The 23,298-nt window shown below is 47.3% G+C and overlaps 1 protein-coding gene and 1 long non-coding RNA gene across 3 annotated transcripts in view; both read right to left on the bottom strand.

The window, feature by feature from the left end:
• ube2h (ubiquitin-conjugating enzyme E2H (UBC8 homolog, yeast)) overlaps positions 1–23,298 on the bottom strand; it is a 38,282-nt gene that overhangs the window by 8,954 nt on the left and 6,030 nt on the right. For both annotated transcript variants that reach the window (XM_029742416.1, XM_029742417.1), the window contains exon 2: positions 1,386–1,462. In XM_029742416.1, the coding sequence (XP_029598276.1) occupies positions 1,386–1,462 (77 nt within the window). The remainder of the gene's footprint in view (positions 1–1,385; positions 1,463–23,298) is intronic.
• Positions 15,058–17,680, bottom strand: LOC115180369 (uncharacterized). Its single transcript, XR_003873065.1, has 2 exons — positions 15,318–17,680; positions 15,058–15,227 (listed from the first exon to the last, which is right to left on the bottom strand). It is a non-coding gene; the product is annotated as an uncharacterized LOC115180369 (long non-coding RNA).

Below are 23,298 nucleotides of genomic sequence, written 5' to 3'. Positions count from 1 at the left end.
TGACATCAACAGTCTACTCTACACCACTGACATCAACAGTCTACTCTACACCACTGACATCAACAGTCTACTCTACACCACTGACATCAACAGTCTACTCTACACCACTGACATCAACAGTCTTCTCTACACCACTGACATCAACAGTCTTCTCTATACCACTGACATCAACAGTCTTCTACACCACTGACATCAACAGTCGTCTCTACACCACTGACATCAACAGTCTACTCTACACCACTGACATCAACAGTCTTCTACACCACTGACATCAACAGTCTTCTCTATACCACTGACATCAACAGTCTTCTCTATACCACTGACATCAACAGTCTTCTACACCACTGACATCAACAGTCTTCTCTATACCACTGACATCAACAGTCTTCTCTATACCACTGACATCAACAGTCTTCTCTATACCACTGACATCAACAGTCTTCTCTACACCACTGACATCAACAGTCTTCTCTATACCACTGACATCAACAGTCTTCTCTACACCACTGACATCAACAGTCTTCTCTATACCACTGACATCAACAGCCAGCGTGGAGGTAAAATGAGCAGGCGTTGATTTTCCTTTGAGTCTACACAGTAATGTATTTTAGCCATAGGCAGCGAAGAGCTCTTGACTTCCAGATCAATCTCCATAATATAAAGATATCCCATGACTGGGTCCCAATGGAGAGGGCTTGTGTGTGTCATGAACTACCAGAATACCTGGTGTGGAACCAGAGGGTCGTGCCGAACTGGAACGGGACAGCACATGCACACACACGCACACACACACACACACACAGAGAAAACACACTAGTGAACACACTCCAAAGAGTCATTTCCCAGAATGCTGTTGTCTGCATCATAACCACACACAAACTTCCTCTCTTTATTGCTGTGCAATCAGGGGAGGGTTTGGTGCTACAGACGTTGTGAAAAACATGGTGAGAAGCATCTCCACCTACAGCTTCTGTACAGGCCACGTTCCAATCCATTTTACACCCTGCCCTCGAACTTCACTCAGCATTCAGACCAGGAAGCGGACATTCCTGTGGTAGCTGAGGGCTTCAGTCCAACAGGACCATCATAACTGAATCTCTGTTGTGGTACTCTTATGAGTAAACTTCAGACATGATAGTGATTCATGACATGAACAAATACTTGAAACCTGTGATAGTGGTTTTTCACTTCAAAGTCAACGTTTGACGCTTTCAGACCTCAGTGGTTTAGTCCGGGATTAATGTTAATGAACTAGGCGATCACTTTAACGATGGAGAATGTCTGAAGTTATTTGATTAGGGGCGGGACTTCAAAATGGCATCTTGAACAGAAGGCAGTTAATAGGTAAATAGGACAGAAACATTTCCATAATATAAGACACTTACTTCCTTGTTGTCCATAAAACTTCACTACAAATTCATTGAGTCCGCTGAGGATCGTGACTTCGTGCTTGCTCTCAATGCTGTGTTGAAGGAGGTTAAGGATAAATGGACACACTGGATTTGAATGACAAAACAACCTGAAATGCTAGCGGAGGTGGCTGCAGCTAAATAAATAATACAATCTCTCATTTCTCTTTGTTTTGGGTCACACAAATGTTCCAACTCATTAATATGATAATGCACCTGCTGATGGGGAAACGCTTTCTCTGTGGAATGTCACCACAAGCTTCCTCACAAGGGAGTTGAGAACACTATAAACGGGTTGGTCGTTTAGCAACAAAACTGACACGTGCGCAACTATGGGCCAAAACTGACGGGTTGCTGACAACATATTTGGGGCGGCAGGCAGCCTAGTGGTTAGAGCGTTGGACCGAAAGGTTGCTGGATCGAATCCCCGAGCTGACAAGGTAAACATCTGTCGTTCTGCATCTGAACAAGGCAGTTCACCCACTGTTCCTAGGCCGTCGTTGTAAATAATAACTTGTTCTTAACTTGCGTAGTTAAATAAAATAAATATTTCGTCTCCATTGTTTATTGAAAACAAATACATTTGCAAAATGAGCACTTTTTGTCTGTCAAACACTTTGTTACAGTTGGTTTGTTAACTAACAAATTTTAGCCATATTAGCGTAAAGGTGACATACAAGACATGATATGAAGAATAAGATGGAACGAGCTGAAACGAGCCACCTATGATTCTCCGCTCGGTAGCTTCTTGTTGTCATTGTAGCTATTTGACCATCCAAAACCATAACACAGCCGCCCCCCCCCCATTTAAGCGTGTGCATCATTGTCAGCTAACCAGACCTCGCTCTCCTCCGTCTCTCGCGCTCAATGAGAAGAGAATAGCTTGTAAGAGGTAATGATAACCAATCAAAGGGAACAAAATCCACGGAGGCTTTCCTCGACTACCCTCTGATCTGTCAGTACGTCGATGAAATCAACGTCAACAACTAGCTGGATTATTACGTTTCCTTCATATCCACACGTGCGCCATGCCACCCACACACCTCTGCTGATCCAGACGTGTTGCCCATCCACCCAAACAGATAATAGCACCCCCACCCCCTCTCTTATTATCTCTAGTGTCACCATTCTCCAGGAAAGGGAGCCCAAACACCAGGGCCATCAGATCAGACTCCAGTTTTCAAAACACACACACCCTCTCACTAGTCAACATGATACAGTACAGACAGGAAAAGACAGTAAGACCCAGAGACAACTGGTTTTACCACACTGCTACTGTTGTCAACCTGGCCTTTTACCACACTGCTACTGTTGTCAACCTGGCCTTTTATCACACTGCTACTGTTGTCAACCTGGCCTTTTACCACACTGCTACTGTTGTCAACCTGGCCTTTTACCACACTGCTACTGTTGTCAACCTGGCCTTTTACCACACTGCTACTGTTGTCAACCTGGCCTTTTACCACACTGCTACTGTTGTCAACCTGGCCTTTTATCACACTGCTACTGTTGTCAACCTGGCCTTTTACCACACTGCTACTGTTGTCAACCTGGCCTTTTACCACACTGCTACTGTTGTCAACCTGGCCTTTTACCACACTGCTACTGTTGGCAACCTGGCCTTTTACCACACTGCTACTGTTGTCAACCTGGCCTTTTACCACACTGCTACTGTTGTCAACCTGGCCTTTTACCACACTGCTACTGTTGTCAACCTGGCCTTTTACCACACTGCTACTGTTGTCAACCTGGCCTTTTACCACACTGCTACTGTTGTCAACCTGGCCTTTTACCACACTGCTACTGTTGTCAACCTGGCCTTTTACCACACTGCTACTGTTGTCAACCTGGCCTTTTACCACACTGCTACTGTTGTCAGCCTGGCCTTTTATCACACTGCTACTGTTGTCAACCTGGCCTTTTATCACACTGCTACTGTTGTCAACCTGGCCTTTTACCACACTGCTACTGTTGTCAACCTGGCCTTTTATCACACTGCTACTGTTGTCAACCTGGCCTTTTACCACACTGCTACTGTTGTCAACCTGGCCTTTTATCACACTGCTACTGTTGTCAACCTGGCCTTTTACCACACTGCTACTGTTGTCAACCTGGCCTTTTACCACACTGCTACTGTTGTCAACCTGGCCTTTTACCACACTGCTACTGTTGTCAACCTGGCCTTTTACCACACTGCTACTGTTGTCAACCTGGCCTTTTACCACACTGCTACTGTTGTCAACCTGGCCTTTTACCACACTGCTACTGTTGTCAACCTGGCCTTTTACCACACTGCTACTGTTGTCAACCTGGCCTTTTACCACACTGCTACTGTTGTCAACCTGGCCTTTTATCACACTGCTACTGTTGTCAACCTGGCCTTTTATCACACTGCTACTGTTGTCATCTGGGGGCTGGGAGCAGTTTACAGCACACACACACTTTTTTTACCTTTATTTAACCAGGCAGTTAAGAACAAATTCTTATTTTCAATGACGGCCTAGGAACAGTGGGTTAACTGCCTTGTTCAGGGACAAAACAACAGATTTTTACCTTGTCAGCTCAGGGATTCGACCTAGCAACCTTTCGTTTACTGGCCCAACACTCTAACCACTAGGCTACCTGCCGCCCCATAAGTCAAGCTCTGCAGATCTACAACACGTTTCAATAGAGTGAGAATCAAATGCTTTCAACAACTGGTGTTCTGTTGCTTTGTGTGGCATTGTCTTTTACCTGTTATGTAAAGGGGTTATGAGATTTGCCAATCTCTAGCCTGGTCCATAATCTGTATCTTTAGCCAATAGTCCTGGTGCTATTGTTGTCCTGCCATACATGACATGTTGAACAACAGTCAGAGCTGGTGGCTGAATCAAGAGTGGCACATACAGATCTGGGACTAGGCTTGTGTTTCTCAAGTGTTTGACTCCCTCATTTGGAGTGTGACACCCATTTAAATTCTATACCAAAGAGACGTTGGATAATCTGCCAGTCTTCAGGTGGATCTCTCCTCTTCTGGCCATTTAATGCCCACGACTCCAGATACACCAAGTTAATTACAGTAATCACTGAGGATTTCATCCCAAATGGGGTCATGTTATCCCCCCCATTTGGGATGGGGTCATGTTATCCCCCATCTCCCGTTACCACTCAGTACAGCATGGGGTCATGTTATCCCCCCATCTCCCGTTACCACTCAGTACAACATGGGGTCATGTTATCCCCCATCTCCCGTTACCACTCAGTACAGCGTGGGGTCATGTTATCCCCCCCATCTCCCGTTACCACTCAGTACAGCATGGGGTCATGTTATCCCCCCCATCTCCCGTTACCACTCAGTACAGCATGGGGTCATGTTATCCCCCCCATCTCCCGTTACCACTCAGTACAGCATGGGGTCATGTTATCCCCCCCATCTGCCGTTACCACTCAGTACAGCATGGGGTCATGTTATCCCCCCCATCTGCCGTTACCACTCAGTACAGCATGGGGTCATGTTATCCCCCCCATCTGCCGTTACCACTCAGTACAGCATGGGGTCATGTTATCCCCCCCATCTGCCGTTACCACTCAGTACAGCATGGGGTCATGTTATCCCCCCCATCTGCCGTTACCACTCAGTACAGCATGGGGTCATGTTATCCCCCCCCCATCTCCCGTTACCACTCAGTACAGCATGGGGTCATGTTATCCCCCCCATCTGCCGTTACCACTCAGTACAGCATGGGGTCATGTTATCCCCCCCATCTCCCGTTACCACTCAGTACAGCATGGGGTCATGTTATCCCCCATCTCCCGTTACCACTCAGTACAGCATGGGGTCATGTTATTCCCCCATCTCCCGTTACCACTCAGTACAACATGGGGTCATGTTATCCCCCATCTCCCGTTACCACTCAGTACAGCGTGGGGTCATGTTATCCCCCATCTCCCGTTACCACTCAGCACAGCATGGGGTCATGTTATCCCATCTCACATCATCCAGAGATTTTAGTCTACATCCCACTCTAGTACATTAGAGCTAGATTCATCACAGAGAGATTACCCACTGCTGGCTGAGGGGGGGAGAATGCTGGAGAAGTGAGAGCGAGGGGGCTAGAGAAGTGAGAGCGAGGGGGCTAGAAAAGTGAGAGCGAGGGGGCTAGAAAAGTGAGAGCGAGGGGGCTAGAGAAGTGAGAGCGAGGGGGCTAGAGAAGTGAGAGCGAGGGGGCTAGAGAAGTGAGAGCGAGGGGGCTAGAGAAGTGAGAGCGAGGGGGCTAGAGAAGTGAAAGCGAGGGGGCTAGAGAAGTGAGAGCGAGGGGGCTAGAGAAGTGAGAGCGAGGGGGCTAGAGAAGTGAGAGCGAGGGGGCTAGAGAAGTGAGAGCGAGGGGGCTAGAGAAGTGAGAGCGAGGGGGCTAGAGAAGAGAAAAGCAGCAAAAGAGAAAGGAAGAGGGAGAAAAAGAGAGAGAGAGAGTGATTCAAACAGAGAGAGCCATCATGTTCTGACACACAGCAGCAGCTGGCTGTGGATCCTGACAGAGTAGGCTGGGATCCTATTAGTGGCGTAGTGACCCACCCCCAAAGGGTTAAATCAAACTCAAGGTTATTTTAAGCTCTGCAGAACATGCAAGGGCAGATTCAGTGAGTCCCCAGCATATCACAAGAAGTGTTGCTCTCAGAAAGGAAGTATTGTAGTGTGTTGGGTAGCAACCGATAGCCATTTTGGATCACAATTTCAAAACAAGGCTTTGACAGAGTCTAATACAACACAGACATCAGTTGATTTGATGAAGTTAAAGGAACCCGCGGAAACTGCTAACATGCTGACCACACCGCTCACGTCACAAAATACATTTACACATACATGTTAATCATTGCAGCCACACTGCTCATGCGTGTCTGCGTAGCCAGGCGCTAAAATAGAACTTGCTTTTGTTTGTCCTGCCTCTCCCATCTCCTCATAGTTTTTTTAGGAGCATATACCCACATGCCATCTCATTGGTTTTTAGGAGCACATACCCACATGCCATCTCATTGGTTTTGAGGAGCATATACCCACATGCCATCTCATTGGTTTTGAGGAGCACATACCCACATGCCATCTCATTGGTTTTGAGGAGCATATACCCACATGCCATCTCATTGGTTTTGAGGAGCACATACCCACATGCCATTTCATTGATTTTTAGGAGCATATACCCACATGCCATCTCATTGGTTTTGAGGAGCACATACCCACATGCCATCTCATTGGTTTTGAGGAGCACATACCCACATGCCATCTCATTGGTTTTGAGGAGCACATTCCCACGTGCCATCTCATTGGTTTTTAGGAGCACATACCCACGTGCCATCTCATTGGTTTTTAGGAGCACATACCCACGTGCCATCTCATTGGTTTTGAGGAGCACATACCCACATGCCATCTCATTGGTTTTGAGGAGCATATACCCACATGCCATCTCATTGGTTTTGAGGAGCATATACCCACATGCCATCTCATTGGTTTTTAGGAGCACATACCCACATGCCATCTCATTGGTTTTTAGGAGCACATACCCACATGCCATCTCATTGGTTTTTAGGAGCATATACCCACATGCCATCTCATTGGTTTTGAGGAGCACATACCCACATGCCATCTCATTGGTTTTGAGGAGCATATACCCACGTGCCATCTCATTGGTTTTTAGGAGCACATACCCACGTGCCATCTCATGGGTATGTGCTCCTAAAAACCAATGAGATGGCATGTGGGTATGTGCTCCTAAAAACCAACATGCCATCTCATTGGTTTTGAGGAGCATATACCCACGTGCCATCTCATTGGTTTTGAGGAGCATATACCCACATGCCATCTCATTGGTTTTGAGGAGCATATACCCACATGCCATCTCATTGGTTTTTAGGAGCACATACCCACGTGCCATCTCATTGGTTTTTAGGAGCACATACCCACGTGCCATCTCATTGGTTTTTAGGAGCATATACCCACATGCCATCTCATTGGTTTTTAGGAGCACATACCCACGTGGGTGATTGAAAGAATTAAAAAATATAAAAATATATATTTACCCCTTTATCTCCCCAATTTCGTGGTATCCAATTGGTAGTTACAGTCTTGTCTCATCGCTGCAACTCCCGTACAGACACGGGAGAGTTGAAGGTCTAGAGCCGTGCGTCCTCCGAAACACAACCCAACCAAGCCGCACTGCTTCTTGACACAATGCCCACTTAACCCGGAAGCCAGCCTCTCTATTGGCACAGCTAGCACTGTGATGCAGTGCCTTAGACCACTGCACCACTCGAGAGGCTGGGTGATTGAAAGATGAGCTGAAGTTAACACTCCAGTCGGTAGTGTTAATGCACCTTAAAGTTGGTTGCCAACCGTCATATAAAGTCCAAAGAAGAAGCTTGAAGGACGAGAGATTACTAGAAAGGACTCGGTTGACCCTTTTATCTGTGACTTAATTGTCGGAGTAGAGGACCTTTTCAGGTAAAATAACAGCCCAATGTTTATATCCCAGGACAAATTAGCTAGCAACAGCAAGCTAGCTAGCTAAATTACTATAAATGTTTAATGCTTTTGGACCTGTCCCCAAATTAATATCGTTGATTCAGAGTTTTTGATATTTCAACATGCGTGTCCTGATCGCGTGTGGTGTGGGTGGACAAAATCAACATGCGAGCGATGGTGCATGTGCGGTCTGAACAGCATGTCAGCCTAGTACTTATCCCTTAACGAGGACACAATGTACACACTTATGAGTACACACTATTGACAAAACAAACCCTTCATGTGCTGTACCTGTCTATAGGAGTCTGTCTGAACACAATTCAAGACAAGGGATCAAAATGGTTGTTTTATCAAAAAGCTTGGGCCTACTCTTTGGCTTTATCTCTATGTTTATCCAGCCTTCATGTCAGGGGAATCTACCAGTAGGGAATTACTAGTGTGTTTACTAGGAGAGGATGGGAAAGGGATGTGTTGGAGGGTAGGGAGGAGAAGGGGAGTCAGCAGTAGTGAATTACTAGTGTGTTTACTAGGAGAGGATGGGAAAGGGATGTGTTGGAGGGTAGGGAGGAGAAGGGGAGTCAGCAGTAGGGAATTACTAGTGTGTTTACTAGGAGAGGAGGGAAAGGGATGTGTTGGAGGGTAGGGAGGAGAAGGGGAGTCAGCAGTAGTGAATTACTAGTGTGTTTACTAGGAGAGGAGGGAAAGGGATGTGTTGGAGGGTAGGGAGGAGAAGGGGAGTCAGCAGTAGTGAATTACTAGTGTGTTTACTAGGAGAGGATGGGAAAGGGATGTGTTGGAGGGTAGGGAGGAGAAGGGGAGTCAGCAGTAGTGAATTACTAGTGTGTTTACTAGGAGAGGAGGGAAAGGGATGTGTTGGAGGGTAGGGAGGAGAAGGGGAGTCAGCAGTAGTGAATTACTAGTGTGTTTACTAGGAGAGGAGGGAAAGGGATGTGTTGGAGGGTAGGGAGGAGAAGGGGAGTCAGCAGTAGGGAATTACTAGTGTGTTTACTAGGAGAGGATGGGAAAGGGATGTGTTGGAGGGTAGGGAGGAGAAGGGGAGTCAGCAGTAGTGAATTACTAGTGTGTTTACTAGGAGAGGAGGGAAAGGGATGTGTTGGAGGGTAGGGAGGAGAAGGGGAGTCAGCAGTAGTGAATTACTAGTGTGTTTACTAGGAGAGGATGGGAAAGGGATGTGTTGGAGGGTAGGGGGGAGAAGGGGAGTCAGCAGTAGGGAATTACTAGTGTGTTTACTAGGAGAGGATGGGAAAGGGATGTGTTGGAGGGTAGGGAGGAGAAGGGGAGTCAGCAGTAGTGAATTACTAGTGTGTTTACTAGGAGAGGATGGGAAAGGGATGTGTTGGAGGGTAGGGAGGAGAAGGGGAGTCAGCAGTAGTGAATTACTAGTGTGTTTACTAGGAGAGGATGGAAAGGGATGTGTTGGAGGGTAGGGGGGAGAAGGGGAGTCAGCAGTAGTGAATTACTAGTGTGTTTACTAGGAGAGGATGGGAAAGGGATGTGTTGGAGGGTAGGGAGGAGAAGGGGAGTCAGCAGTAGTGAATTACTAGTGTGTTTACTAGGAGAGTAGGAGAGGAGGGAAAGGGATGTGTTGGAGGGTAGGGAGGAGAAGGGGAGTCAGCAGTAGTGAATTACTAGTGTGTTTACTAGGAGAGGATGGGAAAGGGATGTGTTGGAGGGTAGGGAGGAGAAGGGGAGTCAGCAGTAGTGAATTACTAGTGTGTTTACTAGGAGAGGATGGGAAAGGGATGTGTTGGAGGGTAGGGAGGAGAAGGGGAGTCAGCAGTAGTGAATTACTAGTGTGTTTACTAGGAGAGGCTGGGAAAGGGATGTGTTGGAGGGTAGGGAGGAGAAGGGGAGTCAGCAGTAGTGAATTACTAGTGTGTTTACTAGGAGAGGATGGGAAAGGGATGTGTTGGAGGGTAGGGAGGAGAAGGGGAGTCAGCAGTAGTGAATTACTAGTGTGTTTACTAGGAGAGGAGGGAAAGGGATGTGTTGGAGGGTAGGGGGGAGAAGGGGAGTCAGCAGTAGTGAATTACTAGTGTGTTTACTAGGAGAGGATGGGAAAGGGATGTGTTGGAGGGTAGGGAGGAGAAGGGGAGTCAGCAGTAGTGAATTACTAGTGTGTTTACTAGGAGGAGGGAAAGGGATGTGTTGGAGGGTAGGGAGGAGAAGGGGAGTCAGCAGTAGTGAATTACTAGTGTGTTTACTAGGAGAGGAGGGAAAGGGATGTGTTGGAGGGTAGGGAGGAGAAGGGGAGTCAGCAGTAGTGAATTACTAGTGTGTTTACTAGGAGAGGAGGGAAAGGGATGTGTTGGAGGGTAGGGAGGAGAAGGGGAGTCAGCAGTAGTGAATTACTAGTGTGTTTACTAGGAGAGGATGGGAAAGGGATGTGTTGGAGGGTAGGGAGGAGAAGGGGAGTCAGCAGTAGGGAATTACTAGTGTGTTTACTAGGAGAGGAGGGAAAGGGATGTGTTGGAGGGTAGGGAGGAGAAGGGGAGTCAGCAGTAGTGAATTACTAGTGTGTTTACTAGGAGAGGAGGGAAAGGGATGTGTTGGAGGGTAGGGAGGAGAAGGGGAGTCAGCAGTAGTGAATTACTAGTGTGTTTACTAGGAGAGGCTGGGAAAGGGATGTGTTGGAGGGTAGGGAGGAGAAGGGGAGTCAGCAGTAGTGAATTACTAGTGTGTTTACTAGGAGAGGAGGGAAAGGGATGTGTTGGAGGGTAGGGAGGAGAAGGGGAGTCAGCAGTAGTGAATTACTAGTGTGTTTACTAGGAGAGGAGGGAAAGGGATGTGTTGGAGGGTAGGGAGGAGAAGGGGAGTCAGCAGTAGGGAATTACTAGTGTGTTTACTAGGAGAGGAGGGAAAGGGATGTGTTGGAGGGTAGGGAGGAGAAGGGGAGTCAGCAGTAGTGAATTACTAGTGTGTTTACTAGGAGAGGAGGGAAAGGGATGTGTTGGAGGGTAGGGAGGAGAAGGGGAGTCAGCAGTAGTGAATTACTAGTGTGTTTACAAGGAGAGGATGGGAAAGGGATGTGTTGGAGGGTAGGGAGGAGAAGGGGAGTCAGCAGTAGTGAATTACTAGTGTGTTTACTAGGAGAGGAGGGAAAGGGATGTGTTGGAGGGTAGGGAGGAGAAGGGGAGTCAGCAGTAGTGAATTACTAGTGTGTTTACTAGGAGAGGATGGGAAAGGGATGTGTTGGAGGGTAGGGAGGAGAAGGGGAGTCAGCAGTAGTGAATTACTAGTGTGTTTACTAGGAGAGGATGGGAAAGGGATGTGTTGGAGGGTAGGGAGGAGAAGGGGAGTCAGCAGTAGTGAATTACTAGTGTGTTTACTAGGAGAGGATGGGAAAGGGATGTGTTGGAGGGTAGGGAGGAGAAGGGGAGTCAGCAGTAGTGAATTACTAGTGTGTTTACTAGGAGAGGATGGGAAAGGGATGTGTTGGAGGGTAGGGAGGAGAAGGGGAGTCAGCAGTAGTGAATTACTAGTGTGTTTACTAGGAGAGGATGGGAAAGGGATGTGTTGGAGGGTAGGGAGGAGAAGGGGAGTCAGCAGTAGTGAATTACTAGTGTGTTTACTAGGAGAGGATGGGAAAGGGATGTGTTGGAGGGTAGGGAGGAGAAGGGGAGTCAGCAGTAGGGAATTACTAGTGTGTTTACTAGGAGAGGATGGAAAGGGATGTGTTGGAGGGTAGGGAGGAGAAGGGGAGTCAGCAGTAGTGAATTACTAGTGTGTTTACTAGGAGAGGATGGGAAAGGGATGTGTTGGAGGGTAGGGGGGAGAAGGGGAGTCAGCAGTAGTGAATTACTAGTGTGTTTACTAGGAGAGGATGGGAAAGGGATGTGTTGGAGGGTAGGGAGGAGAAGGGGAGTCAGCAGTAGTGAATTACTAGTGTGTTTACTAGGAGAGGATGGGAAAGGGATGTGTTGGAGGGTAGGGAGGAGAAGGGGAGTCAGCAGTAGTGAATTACTAGTGTGTTTACTAGGAGAGGAGGGAAAGGGATGTGTTGGAGGGTAGGGAGGAGAAGGAGTCAGCAGTAGTGAATTACTAGTGTGTTTACTAGGAGAGGATGGGAAAGGGATGTGTTGGAGGGTAGGGAGGAGAAGGGGAGTCAGCAGTAGTGAATTACTAGTGTGTTTACTAGGAGGAGGGAAAGGGATGTGTTGGAGGGTAGGGAGGAGAAGGGGAGTCAGCAGTAGTGAATTACTAGTGTGTTTACTAGGAGAGGATGGGAAAGGGATGTGTTGGAGGGTAGGGGGGAGAAGGGGAGTCAGCAGTAGTGAATTACTAGTGTGTTTACTAGGAGAGGAGGGAAAGGGATGTGTTGGAGGGTAGGGAGGAGAAGGGGAGTCAGCAGTAGTGAATTACTAGTGTGTTTACTAGGAGAGGAGGGAAAGGGATGTGTTGGAGGGTAGGGGGGAGAAGGGGAGTCAGCAGTAGTGAATTACTAGTGTGTTTACTAGGAGAGGATGGGAAAGGGATGTGTTGGAGGGTAGGGAGGAGAAGGGGAGTCAGCAGTAGTGAATTACTAGTGTGTTTACTAGGAGAGGAGGGAAAGGGATGTGTTGGAGGGTAGGGAGGAGAAGGGGAGTCAGCAGTAGTGAATTACTAGTGTGTTTACTAGGAGAGGATGGGAAAGGGATGTGTTGGAGGGTAGGGAGGAGAAGGGGAGTCAGCAGTAGGGAATTACTAGTGTGTTTACTAGGAGAGGAGGGAAAGGGATGTGTTGGAGGGTAGGGAGGAGAAGGGGAGTCAGCAGTAGTGAATTACTAGTGTGTTTACTAGGAGAGGAGGGAAAGGGATGTGTTGGAGGGTAGGGAGGAGAAGGGGAGTCAGCAGTAGTGAATTACTAGTGTGTTTACTAGGAGAGGAGGGAAAGGGATGTGTTGGAGGGTAGGGAGGAGAAGGGGAGTCAGCAGTAGTGAATTACTAGTGTGTTTACTAGGAGAGGATGGGAAAGGGATGTGTTGGAGGGTAGGGAGGAGAAGGGGAGTCAGCAGTAGTGAATTACTAGTGTGTTTACTAGGAGAGGAGGGAAAGGGATGTGTTGGAGGGTAGGGAGGAGAAGGGGAGTCAGCAGTAGTGAATTACTAGTGTGTTTACTAGGAGAGGAGGGAAAGGGATGTGTTGGAGGGTAGGGAGGAGAAGGGGAGTCAGCAGTAGGGAATTACTAGTGTGTTTACTAGGAGAGGAGGGAAAGGGATGTGTTGGAGGGTAGGGAGGAGAAGGGGAGTCAGCAGTAGTGAATTACTAGTGTGTTTACTAGGAGAGGAGGGAAAGGGATGTGTTGGAGGGTAGGGAGGAGAAGGGGAGTCAGCAGTAGTGAATTACTAGTGTGTTTACTAGGAGAGGAGGGAAAGGGATGTGTTGGAGGGTAGGGAGGAGAAGGGGAGTCAGCAGTAGTGAATTACTAGTGTGTTTACTAGGAGAGGAGGGAAAGGGATGTGTTGGAGGGTAGGGAGGAGGAGTCAGCAGTAGTGAATTACTAGTGTGTTTACTAGGAGAGGAGGGAAAGGGATGTGTTGGAGGGTAGGGAGGAGAAGGGGAGTCAGCAGTAGTGAATTACTAGTGTGTTTACTAGGAGAGGAGGGAAAGGGATGTGTTGGAGGGTAGGGAGGAGAAGGGGAGTCAGCAGTAGGGAATTACTAGTGTGTTTATTAGGAGAGGAGGGAAAGGGATGTGTTGGAGGGTAGGGAGGAGAAGGGGAGTCAGCAGTAGTGAATTACTAGTGTGTTTACTAGGAGAGGAGGGAAAGGGATGTGTTGGAGGGTAGGGGGGAGAAGGGGAGTCAGCAGTAGTGAATTACTAGTGTGTTTACTAGGAGAGGAGGGAAAGGGATGTGTTGGAGGGTAGGGAGGAGAAGGGGAGTCAGCAGTAGTGAATTACTAGTGTGTTTACTAGGAGAGGATGGGAAAGGGATGTGTTGGAGGGTAGGGAGGAGAAGGGGAGTCAGCAGTAGTGAATTACTAGTGTGTTTACTAGGAGAGGATGGGAAAGGGATGTGTTGGAGGGTAGGGAGGAGAAGGGGAGTCAGCAGTAGTGAATTACTAGTGTGTTTACTAGGAGAGGAGGGAAAGGGATGTGTTGGGAGGGTAGGGAGGAGAAGGGGAGTCAGCAGTAGTGAATTACTAGTGTGTTTACTAGGAGAGGAGGGAAAGGGATGTGTTGGAGGGTAGGGAGGAGAAGGGGAGTCAGCAGTAGTGAATTACTAGTGTGTTTACTAGGAGAGGAGGGAAAGGGATGTGTTGGAGGGTAGGGAGGAGAAGGGGAGTCAGCAGTAGTGAATTACTAGTGTGTTTACTAGGAGAGGATGGGAAAGGGATGTGTTGGAGGGTAGGGAGGAGAAGGGGAGTCAGCAGTAGTGAATTACTAGTGTGTTTACTAGGAGAGGATGGGAAAGGGATGTGTTGGAGGGTAGGGAGGAGAAGGGGAGTCAGCAGTAGTGAATTACTAGTGTGTTTACTAGGAGAGGAGGGAAAGGGATGTGTTGGAGGGTAGGGAGGAGAAGGGGAGTCAGCAGTAGTGAATTACTAGTGTGTTTACTAGGAGAGGATGGGAAAGGGATGTGTTGGAGGGTAGGGAGGAGAAGGGGAGTCAGCAGTAGTGAATTACTAGTGTGTTTACTAGGAGAGGATGGGAAAGGGATGTGTTGGAGGGTAGGGAGGAGAAGGGGAGTCAGCAGTAGTGAATTACTAGTGTGTTTACTAGGAGAGGATGGGAAAGGGATGTGTTGGAGGGTAGGGAGGAGAAGGGGAGTCAGCAGTAGTGAATTACTAGTGTGTTTACTAGGAGAGGATGGGAAAGGGATGTGTTGGAGGGTAGGGAGGAGGAGTCAGCAGTAGCGACCAGCAGTCGCCTCACAGACTAACTGACACGGCATATTGAGCACTGCCACTAAACAGGTGATAGAACTACTTCTCCTACAGAGCAGAGCCGCCCTGCCATCACTAGCCCCGCCATCACTAGCCCCGCCATCACTAGCCCTGCCTGGCCCAATGACACGTGGCAGAGAACCTACTGTCTTTGTCTTGTCACACACACACACACACACACAACAGCAAGACATGAACAAAAAACACACACACGAAACCAGCATGCACACAAACAAAAAAAATACATTCACACAGCAAGAAACACCCACTCTCTCTCTGCCTCCATACCCGGTGGCCTGTGAACGAACCCGTCCGGCGATGGATTCATGTCAATGGTCTCACCGTCCATCATGATCTAGTGACAGTTTTACGGTCAGATCCCACTGTTTTTTTTATTGAGACAACCCAGGAAGCTGTGTAGCAGTTTATTCCTTCTTCCTGCCCAGAAAATAAAACCATGTCATTGTCAACTCCACACACAGTGATGTGAGGGCAGCTCAGGTGTTATGAGGGTGTTGGGCTACTAACCTGCCTAAACGCCAACTGTTACACTGACTGACGGACGATGTGAGAAGATGCAGCAGAAGACAGTTGGCTGTCCAGCCTGACAGCTACTAAAACAGAGGGAGATGAGATAAGCAGGTTTACCTTGCCTCTCAAGCCCTACCGCAATGTGCTAACAATTCCATACCAACTTCCACTAACTCCAGTTTGACATATGTCATTATGACACAGGAGAAGCAGTCGCTAACTCACCCTCTCCTTCCTTTCATCCCTCCTGTTTCCTCCCATCTCGTCACTAAGCACCCCTCCATTCCCCCCACCTGGGATATGTATAGATTTAGTCATAATCTGTGGAGGGTCATTAATTATATCCCGTTACGCAAACACATAATCTAATACCTCAGGGGCCCAATCAATCGGCTTCCCTGTGAGACAACAGACATGTTTTTTAATGGATTCTGTTTGGACACTCAACACTGGTTTGGTCTGGTCTAGACATCACGTCTTGCCTAAGGGCCTAGCCCCTCAGGCCATTCTGACCAATACTACCGTCCCTCTCTGACCCACCCAGAGTAAAAAGACTGAAAACAAACACGATAATTATCATAAATGGCTATGTGCTGTAACGTGGTGTAACCACAAACGTTTTCCCACTTTAGAAAGAAAAGTAATTTTGAAGTTATTCAGAGACCTGACACGACATTGGCTGAACACTGAGGTGAAGTGAAGTCAGCTCTCGTCAAGAGGAATGCAGACCAGACAAAAACATCTCCTGATCCAACTCCCACCAACATAAACAGACAACAGAAAGATGGCTGTCCCATTCTGTTTATCTGTGGAGCGTATCAGGCCCACTTCCAAATTCTTGCAGCCAAGATATTTAAAAGAAAGAGAAAGCGAGAGCGCAGCCTGGTGAATGCTGACCTAGCCTCACGGCAGATCTGGTGATCATAACAAATCCAAATGACATCACAGCACACTGCAGGGCTGATGGCTACAGTGATGTCACTGTGTGTGAGTGAGCATAGGATGATGAACCATAAAGGTGCTGAGAGAGCAGAGGCCAAGGGCTGGCAGGCAGCATACTCCTCCCTCCATTAATGCCAGGACTCCAGTAGGGCTCTGGTGAAAGGTAGCGCACTATGTAGGGAATAGGGCTCCAGTAGAGTTCTGGTGAAAAGTAGTGCACTATGTAGGGAATAGGATGCCATTTGGAACACTATACCACTTTACACCGGCCTTGTGCGGCAGGACAAATATTTACCAACTACCCATGCCATGGTCAGCTCATTAATTACCCCCTGATTACCTGCCTACATGGATTACCTACATTCTTTGTGCTTGATTCAGCTTGTCTGGCTTAAAGGACCAAGAGAATAGACCCAAAACAGAAAACCCTTCCCATCTTGCACTCCAGGCAGGATAGAGCAAATGACTATTTGAAAGGGTGAACTCAGATGCCCTTCTCAGATGTGCACCGCCACCTTTCACCAACGTTCACTGGTGAATAGTGCTTCTGAACACAGGCACGTACACACCCTCTCTCTCTCTCTCTGGGCCCATGTGCAATCAAAGGTCTTGAAAGGCAGGAAACAAAGTAGTCCTTAAGGGTGAGGAGGAAGACGAAGAGAGAAAGAACTAGAGAAAGACGCAAGTTCAAAAAAGCACCGTCAATATTAGGACACAGAGTGCTGAACTCCACAAAAATAAGCCAAAAACAATGCTGTCCTGTCTCACATGACGGGTCCACTCTCTGACATAGGGCATTATAGAGAGAGAGAGAAAGACAGACAGAGAAAGTGTTGCCATGTGCCAATGCCAAGCAGGATTACTGTGAGTGACCTCACTACACTGAGTCTAGGAACACAAAACAGGCTGCCAGTGTAGCATGGCAACAGTCCTCGACCGAGGCCACGGCAACACAAGGAAAAGTAGGGCCGCTCCGAGCGTGATTAAATCTGCTCGCCGCCAAACTAAAACTCCCCATAGTACACCGCCAGGAAACTCCAGTGACCTGCACCTCTCTCTCCCCCCACCCTGATCTATCACTTCATCCCCCTTATTAAATCACGGACATGACTGCAGCTGTTAGCTGGAGAGTTAGCCAAGCATTAGCCTGCACTGACAAAGCTGGGTTCACAGAGCTAGCAGCCTCTGGAGAATATAGCATATAGCTAGCAGCCTCTGGGGTATATAGCATATAGCTAGCAGCCTCTGGGGTATATAGGCCTTGTGCCTTCACAGGCTTCAAGGGTGGTAGCATAGCCAAACCCCTGAGGAGCCACCAAGTCAGCCATTTTACTTTCATCAACACTTAGAGATCCACTGGCTCCAGGTCATCTACAAGTCTCTGCTAGATAAAGCCCCACCTTATCTCAGCTCACTGGTCACCATAGCAGCACCCACCCGTAGCACGTGCTCCAGCAAGAATATCTCACTGGTCATCCCCAAAGCCAATTCTTCCTTTAGCTGCCTTTCCTTCCAGTTCTCTGCTGCCAATGACTGGAATGAACTGCAAGAATCACTGAAGCTGGAGACACTTATCTCCCTCACTAGCTTTAAGCACCAGCTGTCAGAGCAGCTCACAGATCACTGCACCTGTGCATAGCCCATCCAACCACCTCATCCCCATACTGTATTTATTTATCTCTTTTGCACCCCAGTATCTCTACTTGCACATTCATCTTCTACACATCTACCATTCCAGTGTTTAATTGCTATATTATAATTACTTCGCTACCATGGTCTATTTATTGCCTTACCTCCCTTATCCTACCTCATTTGCACATACTGTATATACTTTTCTACTGTATTATTGACTGCATGTTTGTTTATTCCATGTGTACCTCTGTTGTTGAATGTGTCGAACTGCTTTGCTTTATCTTGGCCAGGTCGCAGTTACAAGTGAGAACTTGTTCTCAACTAGCCTACCTGGTTAAATAAAGGTGAAATAATTTATTTTTTTAAAAAGGACAGGCTGTCTTGAATAAAACGCAAAAAAAGTGAAAGTTAAAGACCAGTTACTGAGACAGGCTATTAGGCTTTTGCTTTAAGAGCAGCAAAGCAATTAGCCTAAGCAATGTCAATGTAACAAACTTGGAAATCAGGCTGTGAAAAGGCCATATCATTGAAGTGCTAGGTGTTGTCGTCGTCGTCCTCCCTCCTCCACTCCTGGTCTACAGTGATAAGTGAATGCAGGTGGGGTGCCACGGTAGGAGGGAGTGGGACTGCTGCAGCCTTCCACCAGCTGTTCCCACTTCCCTTTCCTGCACTCGCCTCAGGGAACGGTTTCTTGTCGACTTTTACTCACTGTCCCAACACTCCTCCAATACTGCTCTGGGGCTTCTCAACTGGAGCCCTGTTGTACAGGACAACGCCAGTCTCTTAGACTAGGGCTGCATCCCATGGGGCTCGTGTTACAAGTAGTGCACTATGTAGGGAATAGAGTGAGATTTGGGACACAGTCTAGGGCTTCCCACCACCCATTCAGTAACCCCAAGTCTAAATTGTAACTTGGATGATCGTATAGCTTTTGGCCCAGAATAAACCAAGTTGCCACTTAGTTGTTCTCCATTTCCTCCCAATTCAGTATTGAAAAGGAGCAGCAAAATCTAATCCAAAAGAAAACCGTCTAAAACCAACACCGGAGTCAAATAAAACAGGAAAGACTGAGGAGAAACATATTTATCTGAAGGACAGGGTATGACAGCATCTCTCCACAGATACTATTTTCTACAGTACAGGGGGTTTTACATGACCAGATGGTCAGGCACACTTTGATTCCTCTTGTACAAATCCCAAAATATACACTACCATTCAAAAGTTTGGGGTCACTTAGAAATGTTCTTGTTTTTGAAAAGCAAATGTTTCGTCCATTAAAATCACATCAAATTGATCAGAAATACAGTGTAGACATTGTTAATGGTGTAAATGACTATTGTAGCTGGAAACGGCTGACTTTTTATGGAATATCTACATAGGCGTACAGAGGACCATTATCAGCAACCATCACTCCTGTGTTCCAATGGCACGTTGTGTTAGCTAATCCAAGTTTATCATTTTTAAAGGCTAATTGAACATTAGAAAACCCTTTTGCAATTATGTTAGCACAGCTGAAAACTGTTGTTCTGATTAAAGAAGCAATAATACTGGCCTTCTTTAGACTAGTTGAGTATCTGGAGCATCAGCATTTGTGGGTTCGATTACAGGCTCAAAATGGCCAGAAAATACCTTTCTTCTGAAACTCATCAGTCTATTCTTGTTCTGGGAAATGAAGGCTATTCCATGTGAGAAATTGCCAAGAAACTGAAGATCTGGTACAACGCTGTGTACTACTCCCTTCACAGAGCAGCGCAAACTGTCTCTAACCAGAAAAGAAGGGAGTGGGAGGCCCCGGTGCACAACTGAGAAAGAGGACAAGTACATTTAGTGTCTAGTTTGAGAAACAGACGCCTCACAAGTCCTCAACTGGCAGCTTCATTAAATAGTACCCGCAAAACACCAGCCTCAACGTCAAGAGTGAAGAGGCGACTCCGGGATGCGGTGTTCTGTGAAGGGAGTAGTACACAGCGTTGAACGAGATCTTCAGATCTTCAGTTTTAACATTATCAATGTCTACACTGTACTTCTGATCAATTTGATGTTATTTTAAAATGGACAAAGAAATTTGCTTTTCTTTCAATAACATTTCTAAGTGACCAAACTTTTGAACGCTAGTGTATACCTGGATACGTTTTCATCCAAGACTGGCAGTGAACTTCCTTAGTTTTGATGTGAATTGAATATGGCGACCTACAGTAACGTATAGGCCCATTCATCTTTCTCTAGCAACAGCGACCTATAGACGTCAACAAGTTAAGCTCAACAACATTTAAGGGACTGATTTCCCTACTTCCACTGGTCCTTGCATCTCACAGAGCTCATCTTCAAGACACTGGGTCAGAGACACATAATATGGTCTATTTAATTCTGTGCCCTGAGACTAACTGTACAATACACAGCAATCTTACTAACTTGTCATCTAGCCTCAGGCATTCCAATTCTATTTAAATCTCATCTATTCCCAACTGCATTTCCCCACTGAGGCATGGGGAGTGAGGTGGAGTACAAGCAGTAGAATGCTGCTATGCTACGTGCTGAAAATGTACTGGTCACAGACTCTACTATGGTACGTGCTGGAGATGTACTGGTCACAGACTCTCTATGGTACGTGCTGGAGATGTACTGGTCACAGACTCTACTATGGTACGTGCTGAAAATGTACTGGTCACAGACTCTACTATGGTACGTGCTGGAGATGTACTGGTCACAGACTCTACTATGGTACGTGCTGGAGATGTACTGGTCACAGACTCTACTATGGTACATGGTCACAGACTGTACTTTGGATGGGTCACACGTCTGGATATGGTTAAAAAACAACGGAGTAATTAAGGAGAAGTGGACCCCTCTACTTTTGCTCCAGAGGCCCAATTGGCAACATGTTTTCAGCAATATACATATATTTGTAATCAAACATCTCATGGTTCTCTCTTGAACCTCTGCAGCAGACACAGCCTACTATGGTAAGCAATGTGTTTGGAACATCAAATCACTAAATTGCAGTATTGAATTGTAATATAGAATCGTGATCCATCAGATTTTATTGGATGAAATTACATAGCGCATATGATTTGAGACTGCTATTCCAATTGATCCAGCCTTTCCCAGGTGCTCTCTAGCAGCCAGGCCTAGAAAGACACACCCAGCCTGCTGATAGAGACCTTGTTAGTACCTCCCTGTCCCTGGTGCTACCATCTACCCCTTGGGGTGGGACTGCCTGTGACAGAGCTACATTACAAAACCACTAAAGGCTAAACCTGTGTGACCCAGAAACAACACTGACTAACAGAAACAGAACAGTCCTGGGGCACGCACAGCGTTGTGGAACATTCAGATAGAAATATGTTACGTAGAACAAACATGCCACTTTGACATGTAGAATAAGGAATCATGTCAGCTCATGTCATTTCTATCTGCAATAATCAATAGTCTTCTTTCTTTGGATTACCTGCCATTTAGGGAGCTACCTTCTGCAACAACGTAACATGTTTACCACAGCACAGGGTCATGTCTGGGAACAGAGAGAGATAGCTAGATCAGTGAGCTACACTACGGTACAGGCACTTTCCAGGGCCTAGCTCTCTCTCTTTGTCTCCTCTCTGGTGTGAAATCCCCCCCACTGCAGTAATAATGACTCCCTCCCTGAGTGAGCACTCCATGCCCCTCTCCTCCTCACTAGATCAACTATCTATTTACAGAGCATTGTGCCACGTACGATCAAACAACCAAACCAGGCATCCATCCATAAGCAGGCAGGCTTGTGATTGCATTACTTTGAATGGGCTTAGAAAAACAAAACGCTAGGCGATTGCTTAAAGAGTGCTGCTCACTGTAGCTAAGAATAAAGGAGATGTGGACAGAGAGAAGACGTCTTTGGCAGCTTGTTGTGGGGTGGATACGGCTGTAGCTAGTAGCAGCCTTTGTCGGGAGGCTGGAAAGGGAGTGAAATTAATCATGGCACAAAAACACACGACAGGGACTGCTTTTAGTAAGCTGATCCAGGGAGAGCCACAGAGAGATCCCCATCACCAGATACAGTCCAGGGAAGTGGAGTGTTGATAGGACTGATTACTGTACACATTTACTTCACTCTCATTCCACTTCTATTTAACCAGCTGATGGGCTATGGAGCAGGCTGTAATAACGTAACATTACTATTCCAGAGAATGATTAACATGTAACCTAGTGTTTCAAACCGTTGGACAGGACAAGCCATGTACACGCAGCAGCAGCAGCAACAGCAGCAGCAGCAACAGCAGCAGCAACAGCAGCAGCAAATGTTGGGAGACAAAGACAGGAACTTGAGTCCATCTGTTCTTCTGAGACGACTCAGCCACGCGTGCAGGAAGCCTTTACAGTTAGCACTGTGGGATTACAGAGGGCCTCCAATCTCCCACTGTCACAGACGCCCTGATCCAAGACCCTGGAAAACACAGCCCGTCACTCAAGTCTGGGCCCCTGCTATAGAACCCTGAAACAGATTTACGAATCGTAACGAAGACCGTTACAAATATTGACCAATGCGAAAACAAGACGGTAGGCTGTGTGGGTCTAGTGTTTGAAAGTGTAAAACAGCATCAAATGTAATAATACAGCAGGGTAAATATGACTTAGGCCATAGGCCTTTCTCATTGTCCCCACTGATTCAACAGGAGCCTTTTCTCCTTGTCTCAGTCACCACACAAAACCACTGGCTCCTTCCCTACAGTGTGCCAGCAATCTAGTTAGTGCAGGCCTGTAACAAAAGGGGCCGTGCAGTGAAGGACCTGTTCAATGTGGCATCACATAGACTGACACAGCAGCAGAGGGTAGGACGGGGGTCACACGGTTCCTGTAAGGGCAGACAAAGGCGTGCTGATGAGGGCCGGATGTCAGACGAGGGGGCACAACGGGGCCAAACCCGGGACAGCTAAAGCCCAGGATTGGTATTCCACTCAGTGACTGCCTGATTGACTCATTGCTTGGGATGTGTGTGCAGTGGAATGGGACACACACAGTCTAACATGGGAAGCGTTCCTGCCAGCCCAACCCGTCGCTCCCTCACTTCTGGGGTCACTTCAGCAAAGACACAATGTAACACATGCACACAGACCACCTCACCCAATGGACCCCTTCCCCCACGCACAAAAAGATGCTGAGTGACGGACCTTGAGGCAGGCGACTCCAGGAATGATGACGGATAACTCAGCCCAGCGAAGCATGTGAAAACACAGCCCCCAGGCTCTCATAGCACAGCCTCCCTGAAGATTCACTGGCTGTCCGACATGCTTCAGAGAACCGCTATCCAAACACTTATTATGGGCTTTCAGTTGGGGATTCAGGCCCTATCCAGCCCAGCCTGAGAGAGGTTTAACCTTACACAACAATGTCTGCTTATGAATATCCATAATAATAAAAAATCCAT

This window comes from Salmo trutta, chromosome 40 (assembly GCF_901001165.1).
Source record: "Salmo trutta chromosome 40, fSalTru1.1, whole genome shotgun sequence".
In the NCBI taxonomy this organism is placed as follows: Eukaryota; Metazoa; Chordata; class Actinopteri; order Salmoniformes; family Salmonidae; genus Salmo; species Salmo trutta.
This window is presented reverse-complemented; position numbering and strand designations above follow the sequence as displayed.